General features: G+C 35.0%; 1 protein-coding gene across 1 annotated transcript; it reads right to left on the minus strand.

Annotated features, from left to right (window-relative positions):
• Nucleotides 1-1,403: 1,403 nt before the first annotated feature.
• LOC130973692 (uncharacterized) lies at nt 1,404-5,090 on the minus strand. The gene is made up of 4 exons (XM_057898318.1): nt 4,689-5,090; nt 3,454-3,515; nt 3,248-3,352; nt 1,404-1,806 (listed from the first exon to the last, which is right to left on the minus strand). Exons 1-4 carry the CDS (start codon nt 4,915-4,917, stop codon nt 1,660-1,662), a joined length of 543 nt encoding a protein of 180 aa, XP_057754301.1. The 5' UTR covers nt 4,918-5,090; the 3' UTR covers nt 1,404-1,659.
• Between the last annotated feature and the right edge of the window lie 3,864 nt (nt 5,091-8,954).

Here is an 8,954-nt window from a genome sequence, read left to right on the forward strand (position 1 = left end):
AAAATAATACTAAACCCTTGTTCAAATCTTCTCAGACTAGACTTGATCATTACTAGATTAGGGTATAGAAATACAATGATTTTGTATGTGATATACATGTATAAAAATCTAAGATCTAGTTCTAAAATATTATCTAATGTACGAACTCCATAAAATTTGCTTCGTAATCTAGTATAATAATACAAAATAATTATATAACAGATATTATATTTAATTAACAATAATTTTAATTCAACAAATTCCAAATCCTAGTTTTGTTTCATATATGACATAGGGTATTAAACTTGTTTTCATTATTTTCTGTTTTTAAAATTTTATAAAAGAAAAATTATAAATAATAATATCAACAAATCCTATTTTAACTAGTATCAAATTTTTGTTATCATAAAAAAAATCGAAAAATAAAAATAAAAAACAAGAAAAATAAAAATAAGAAACACCAATTAAACCCTAAATATTTTACATCTTTTGGTGATTGTCTGAATTAGAAATTGAATCCTCGCTCTCTTAATTCACGCGAATGAATGATATACAAAATTAAGACGAGCAACTAGTAACTAGAAATGGTTTTATAATTTATAGTTTAAGATTTAGAATTTAAAAAATATGCTGAATGTTTTATTTTTTCTAAAGTGCATTAGTTTTCGCCAAAAATTAATAGCTTAATATAAAAATTACTATAATAATTCATAAATGAATAACATTATTAAAAGAATGGCACAGGTAAATAATTTGGGGAAAAAATGACATTTTAATAATGCCAAATAAATTGATGGAAAGCTCCTCAATTGTTTGAATCTTTGATTTATTTGGATGTTAGCCACACAACGAAAAAGTGTCGAAAATTAAACTAAATTGATAAATTTTTATAAATATATTTAGTTGGTATTTAGACATGCCAAATATCATATATATTGGCAGTTAATATTTTATATCGTTAATCGTTGACAGAAATTATTAATGGAGTGACGAAAAGACAAAAATATTTAATTTGTAATATTTAAATAATCAATTTAATTGATAAAATCTTTCAAAAACAAATTGAAGAACAAATTGAAGAACGATTCATCATTCAAGAACTAATTTACCCATTAACCTATTAGGAATACAAGGTCTTTTAACTGATATTCTCACGGTGCAAGACCAAAGAAAGAACAAACCAGCTAAATCAAAATATATGCCACCAAAAATAAAATAAAATAAAATAAAAAAGGGTATAAACTTATCTTTAAAAGGCCTTAGAGCAGTTTTGTGATGTTCTCACTCCTCAATATGGCTTCCATCCACATCATCAATGTAAAAAATTTCAACTGAGTATCCGTTTTTCTTAAATTTTAACCATAAAATATTTGCAATTGTGTGGTATCTCTAGCTGAAATAAATTTATGTCAAAACGCAAAACATTGAGAGAAAAAGTATACACTGATACACCATTATGAGATGACTAACATGTAGCGAATGAATGACAAAAATGTCATTTGCACAGAGGCTGTGTAAAAAGGAAAAAATGAGTTGCATATATGATATGATCATAACACCTCTAACAAAAGTCTTTCTCTTCCTTTTTCAAATATCACTCACAGGTTTCGAGCTTTACAGTTTACATATGCACAATGCAAAAATGGAATGGTAAAAAACGAATGACTTACTCCAACGCGACTACTTGTATTTTTCCATTATCTTTCTAGCTTCTTCCACAGGATCATCCATAGGCGGAGAGGAGCTGGTTCCTCCATTGCCTCTATCTTTAGGTCCTTGATCTTTATTGAATGCGAGGAAAGCGAAGTAAGCAAGTCCCATTGTGGCCTGTCATCCAGCCATTTACTAGTTAGAAAGCAATAAACCTTGGAATGGTAATCATAAGTAAACCGTGTGGAATATATGATTACAGCACAATTATTGTTGCATAGAAAACCTTATAAATAATAGAATTATAAATAATTCCTAGGAATTTTAAGATGGGAATATCATATTCCCATGTTTGGTTCAAAGTTTGAAAAGCTATTCCTAAGCAAGTTTAATTCCCGGGAATCAAAATACCATCATTTCAATTCCCACCTTCTCCTTGGGTATCTTTAATTCCCATGAGAATGGAATCTTTGTAACAAAGTAATACTTGAACCACACACACCCATAAAGGACTCAAAATATGGATTTTTTTCTCTCTTTTTTCTTCTCTTCTTTTATTCCTTTTTCACCCTTTGAGCAATAGTTAAATTGTCTTCATGTGAACTGAAGGTCATGGATTTAAGTCTTGGAATCAACCCCTGATATTTGCATCAGGTTAGTCTAGCTACATCACACAGTTTGAGTGGGGTCTTTCCCAGACCCTGCCTAATATGGGATGCTTTTGCATTGCGCTGTCCTTTTTTATTCTTTTTCACCCAGGATGGAAAGAAAAAGGGAGCCAGGGGGCAACAGCGTGGGGAAATGATATTCTCGTATGTAGGGAGAAAGAATGTTGAGCAGTAAAAACTCCATGGCAATCCTCTTCACTAATTTATAATTTAAAATTAAATTGCTAGGTCATGGAAGTTATCACATACTTTCAATTTTAGTTTTGAAGAGCCGAAAAATTGATTTAGATTTGGCAGAGCTATGTTCTGATATTTTGAGGCTATCTTCCTTGGATTCCAAACCAAGAGACTAAACAATTCAAAACAAAAGCTTCAAAAGAGAGGCAACACAAAAGAACAGTGGTCTACAGGGATCATTACATAAACCAGCATAATAAATTTAGGCATCTCTATGCAACAATATTTTGGTCTTATTTTCATTCAAAATTCTGGAAAGACAATGAAATTGCAACCCAAGATGGACATGTAAACAAATCCTACACATCACGTCACTATTGATTGAACCATGCATGATAATTCTCTATATGTCAATTAAATACAAGACATACAAAACTACTATATATGGCTTCATTTGATTTCAATTCATTCTAAGTTTAACTTTTCCCCCAATAAAATTAGTTCAGCTAGCTGTGTGATGCGAGTAATGATAGAATCTCCACATTAGTGTGAAACAGTATCCCTCTTGATGAATGGAGATAATAATTTGTCCTAAAAGCTAATAGGACGATACTAACTTGATTTTGGCATAGCCGAATTAATGTATTGATCTAGTGAACTGTAACCTAGATTATTATATTTCTAACTCTCATGATATAAATGACTTGTACAAACAATATCAATGGAACTTTAATTTGATGAATGCTTTTATTTTTTAAAGAAGGAAAGCTTACCAAAGCAAAGAACACCGTAGAGAGGACAGACTTGAGCACAAAAAGCAAGAGAGTCAAAGCCACAATTCCAACTGAAATCCTTGCTATTGGTCTTGGTACAGAATTCTATCATCAAGTAACAGAATCAAAGAAAAGTGAGATGTAGAAAACATGGACCAAAATGGATGAGTGGATGACACAAAGTTGAAAGGGCAGTTCTGACTTACGGGAACCAGATTAGCACCTGCCTCAATTCCATCCCTACCGACATTCCATGCAGTCTGCAGAACTACCTTGCAATCAACATGACAGATTATAAAAGAGTAACAATTAGACTTCTTGGACAACCTAAGAATGTGGCAAAAGGATAGTTTATAAATGTTTTCAATACTGAGGGAGAAAATATATATAAATATTGGAAGACACTTGCAGCATGTAAAGACCCTAAATCATAAAGTGTTATTTTTTCTCTCATGAACAAAGGCATCAGAGATTATGGGGGCACCACAAGATTTCTTGAAATGACTTGATTTTTTTAAATTGAAAAAAAAAAAAAAACTAAAGTAGTGGCACAAAAAATGAGTTGGTAATTATGTTGCAAACTTGAAAAACTGATTTGGTCACAAAAATATTTAGAGCATTAATGCAGCAGAGACAGTAATCATTGAGGAACTGATTTAAGGGTTTATTCTTAAAATAACAGAAAAGAAAGAAAATCATCTGAACATCGTGTTTAAGATGCAATTTAACGCAGTCACCTGTGAAAATAAAAAGCGGGTATCATTCACTTCAATTTAACCAACAAATTGGCAAAGTAGATAAAGCATAGAGTAAATATCTTTTCCTCTCTCAACATTTGCACAAAGGACAATATGCCCTCCACAATTCGAAAATCCCTCATCAGTTCTAACCATCCAAGTAATTTATCTAAGCATCCCTAGTAAACGTTGACCTGCTAATGTATCAGGAGTGCTTAGACCAATAACAAGGATCGCTTAGACCAGTCACATGGTTGAGGACTGATTAGTAATTTTCAAAATGTGGAGGAGAGCTTTGTCTTTCGGCAAATAAACTGGAAAGGGAATTTACGCTAAAACATACTATGAAGCAGTATGGATTAGTAACTAGCTAAATTCAACATGACATGTAATATCCTTGTTAATTTACTTTTCATTCATCAATTCAATACTCGCAGTCTCTTCACCTTTATCCGCTAGTCATTACCCATTCGTGACGCAAACTGTTTTCATTAAACTCTCTGTTACCATTAAAACTAGCAATGCTAACAAACATTTGCGAGGTGTTAAATAAGAAAACATTATGTTCAACTTATCTAATCATTAAAAAATTAAATTAAAAAAATCAACACAAATGATGGCAGTACTCAATATAAAACAATACCTGAAAGCAACTGAAAAGTGAAAAATAATTCTAAAAAAAATAGTCAAACTTGGAGACTAACCTCTGAAGAAATTGGACTGTGCTGCAAAAACAACAAAACTGGAGCGAGGTTTCTGGGCCGTAGAAATCTTGAAGTGAGTATTGGAGGGGAAAGATTTCTTATTCAACTTCAAATTGGAATTAGGAGAGTGAAACCGAAGAGGCGTATAAGCCAAGTTTCGATTCTGAGAGCAATTTGGAGAACAGGAAGGAGGCGAACAAAAGTTGTGAATAAAAACCGAAGTAGACATTCTTTTCCTTCTCTCAATTCTGTCTCTCAAATGTATTAAATGGATAGAAAAAGTAAAACACAGGCTAAGCTTTAAGGTTTAGGTTAAGTGCAACGAAAGAGAAGGATAATGGGTTTTGAAGGGTGGTTTTTCAAGTATGGTAGTGATTAGCGAAGAAGATTTGCTTTCCTGGAAGGAAGTGAAGATTTTATTATTGCTTATCCTAGAAGAAGGGATTTTTTTTAAATAAATAAAATAAATATATTAATTATTGAAATATGTATTTTTCATCTTTTTTACCGAAAAACATCACTTCATTTATCTCGTTTACACTGTAAATAAGATAAGATTAAAAATACATGTTTAATTATAATATTTACAGTATAAACGAGATACGTTAAGACAAATTTTTAGCAGCTATAAAAAAATGTGCAACTCTTGGTATCCTCCATAAACATTTCACTACTTCTTTGTTATTTATTCTTCCCGAAAATAAGCCAAAATGTCTAATAGTAGTGGTTTCTTGGTTGTAAGTGTATATCCCAATTGCCGTGTGAGAAATAGTGATAATGGGGTAACATTTGAGTGTGAGAATCTCATTCTGTTGCGTACCCGGCGAGTAAGCTCGTTGGCAGAATTGAAGAGTCTGTTATTGATTAGCGTCAGTGGGAGTGAGAGAAAAGAAATCGGAAGGATGGGGTATAGGTTGCTAGCACCGATAGGAAATGGAGTTTTTCAGTTCCATCTGTTTTGACTCCATGGAGACGAGCATGTGCGGCTGATGTTTGACATCTGTGGGAGAATCATGGCAGAGCAAGTGATTGAGCTTTGTGCAGAGGTTGGCACCACCACCAATTCATGTTGCCAGTCCAGTGGAAGATATTAAGGTCAACGGTGAGGAGTCGGATGAGGAGTATATTGCGGATAGCAATGAGACTAATTCCTCTGAGGATGATGATGACGAAGAGTTTTTACCAGAGTCCTCGATTGAACCAGACTGTAGGTATCTTTTGCCTCCCCGCGTCCAATTTTGGCCTTGTCATCTGTACCCAGTCACTATGGTACATTGGATCTAGATGTGATGCACGAGTAGAACCCATTTTCTAACACGGGTGAGGAGGATTACAACATGGACGATGGCGTGGAGTTTAGGGTTGGCCATAGATTCAAAAGCAGACATGTGCCTCTTCTTCAGACACACAGCGTCGGATTATTCCATCTGAGCATCTCTTAAAGAGATATGGTTCATCCCATAAGTAGAATTTTGCATCATGCATGAGTTTTCGGGCTTGCTGCCTGGTAAAGTCCTTGGGAATGAACCGTATAGCCATGTAGTTTGCAATGTCTGCAAACCAAGGTACTGTCCGGATGGCATAGAGTTGCTCATCTGGAAAGGATTCGAATATGTCAGTGGAGGGAGAAGAAGTCCCTGCTACTGGCTCAATCCGGGACAAGTGATCAGTCACCTGATTTTTTACCCCTTTTCTGTCTCTAATTTCTATATCAAACTCTTGCAGGAGTAATACCCATTAGGTTTAGAATCCTGTTTAGTGAGTAGATACTTTAGAGCATCTTGGTCAGTAAAAATAATGACCTTAGATCCTACTAGGTATCTGAACTTGTCAATGGCATAAACCACTGCAAGAAGCTCCTTTTCTTTAGTAGTGTAGTTTTTTGTGCATCATTTAATACACGACTAGCATAGTAATGACATGTAGAAGCTTGTCATGTCTCTGACCTAGGACTGCGCCAATTGCATGATCACTTGCATCACACATTAGCTCAAATGGCAAGTCCCAGTTGGGTGCAGAGATGATAGGAGCAGTGACAAGCTTGGCTTTTAGAGTTTCGAAGGCATGCATGCATTCTTGGTCAAAGACGAATGGAACATCAGTGGCCAAGAGATTACACAGGGGTTTGGCGATTTTAGAAAAATCTTTTATGAACCGCTGATAAACCCCATTTTTAGTGTTTATCTTGTATTGAATTTAGAGTATTTTGATAACCTTTTCTCGCATTTAGCCTATGAATTGGCATGGTTTTGTAATCTCTCCCGTATTTGTGCTTAAGTGTAAAAACATGCTTTTTAAGCCTTATTTTGATGAACTTTAATTCCTCTTTGATTCCATAAGATGCCTTGATGTGTTTGCTAGTAATTCCAGGATTAAAATAGGCTAGGCATGGATCAAAGGAAGAAAGGAAGGAAGCATACAAGCGGAGAGAAGCATGAAAAGTCAAAGAAGTGAAATCGGCCGAGCACGCGCACGCGCACAAGGCGCCCGCGCGCACATTGCAGAATCGGCCAGGGACGCGCACGCGTACCGTGCGCGCACGCGTCGAAGTTCGCACATGACTTCATTAAAAGCAACACGTGCCTGGCAATTTGGAAGGGTTTCTGAACCCATTTTGGCGCCAATTGCTGATAGAAAGGAATAAAAGAATCAAGGGTTGAGGGGGAAGGCATCATTCTATCATATAGCATAATTAGGATTAGTTTAGAATAGTTTTCTAGAGAGAGAAGCTCTCACTTCTCTCTAGAATTAGGATTAGGTTTAGGTTAATCTCTCTTCTTAGATCTAGGTTTAATTCATGCTTTAATTCATTCTTCCCTTATCAAGTCTTAATCTTCTCATCTTCCTCTTTCTAGTCATATGCTTTAATAATTGTAATTCTCCATTTTGTTTTGGATAGATTGTTGTTCATTTGTTTTCTTTCAATAATGCAATTTGAGGTAATTCAGTGATTGCCTTGATTGTTGTTGTTAAATTCTTTGCAATAATTGTTGTTAGATTTCATTATTGTTGTTGATTTACTATACTTTTCTTTTGTGCCTTCCAAGTGTTTGATAAAATGCTTGGTTGGATTTTAGAGTAGAATTTTATGTTCTTGGCTTGGAAAGGTAACTTAGGAACTCTTGAGTTACTAATGTCCAAGTAATTGATGATTGGGATCCATTGACTCTAGTTCTCACTAATTGAATTAGTAGAGAGTTAGAACTTATGGACTAGGATTGATATAGCTCATTTGACTTTCCTTTACTACTAGTTAGAGGATGATTTAATGAGATTAATCCTTGCCAATTCTCATATTGTGGTTAGTGATTAGGATAGAGAACCTTGACCACCAACCCTTGCCAAGACCTTTTTAGGCCTTAGTTTACTTTCTTGCCATTTATCTTTCATTTTTCTTATTAAAACCCCAAAAATGACTCACAACCAATAACAAGACACTTTATTGTAAATCCTAGGGAGAACGACCCGAGGTTTAAATACTTCGGTTTATAGATTTTAGGGGTTTGTACTTGTGACAAACAAATTTTTGTATGAAAGGATTATTGTTGGTTTAGAGACTATACTTCAACGAGATTTCATTTGTGAAATTCTAAGCCGTCAAAAATCCAATCATCAACCGCCTATAGAATCCTGCATGTCCTAGGAAACTTCTGATTGCCTTGACACTAGTAGGTGGAAGCAAGCGTTCTATCACTTCTACTTTAGCTTGATCCACCTCTATCCCCTTATTTGAGATCCGATGCCCAAGAACAATGCCTTCAGTTACCATGATGTGGCATTTCTCCCAGTTTAAAACTAGGTTTGTTTCTTGGCATCTTTTCAAGACCAGGGTCAGATGATCAAGACAGGAGTCAAACGAGTCTCCGTAGACAGAGAAGTCATCCATGAATACTTCAAGAAATTTTTCTACCATATTAGAGAAGATGGATACCATGCATCTCTGAAAGGTGGCAGGCGCATTGCACAGGCCAAATGGCATTCGTCTATAGGCGAGCACGCCAGATGGACATGTGAATGCTGTCTTCTCTTGATTCTCTGGATCTACTGCTATTTGATTGTACCCAGAATAACCATCCAGGAAATAATGAAAAGCATGACCTGCTAGTCTTTCTAGCATTTGGTCAATGAAGGGTAAAGAAAAGTAATCTTTCCTGGTGGCGTCATTGAGTCTTCTGTAATCAATTCACATACGCCACTCTGTGACTGTCCTTTTTGGGATCAGCTCATTCTTTTCATTGTGAACCACTGTCAGTCCTCCCTTCTTAG

This window comes from Arachis stenosperma, chromosome 4 (assembly GCF_014773155.1).
Source record: "Arachis stenosperma cultivar V10309 chromosome 4, arast.V10309.gnm1.PFL2, whole genome shotgun sequence".
In the NCBI taxonomy this organism is placed as follows: Eukaryota; Viridiplantae; Streptophyta; class Magnoliopsida; order Fabales; family Fabaceae; genus Arachis; species Arachis stenosperma.

Coding starts and splice junctions, on each gene's coding strand:
- LOC130973692 (XM_057898318.1), bottom strand. CDS start 4,917: ATGTCTACTTCGGTTTTTATTCACAACTTTTGTTCGCCTCCTTCCTGT. Junction 3,353..3,453: donor CAGGTGCTAATCTGGTTCCC/GTAAGTCAGAAC, acceptor ACTTGATGATAG/AATTCTGTACCAAGACCAAT. Junction 1,807..3,247: donor CTACGGTGTTCTTTGCTTTG/GTAAGCTTTCCT, acceptor GCTGGATGACAG/GCCACAATGGGACTTGCTTA.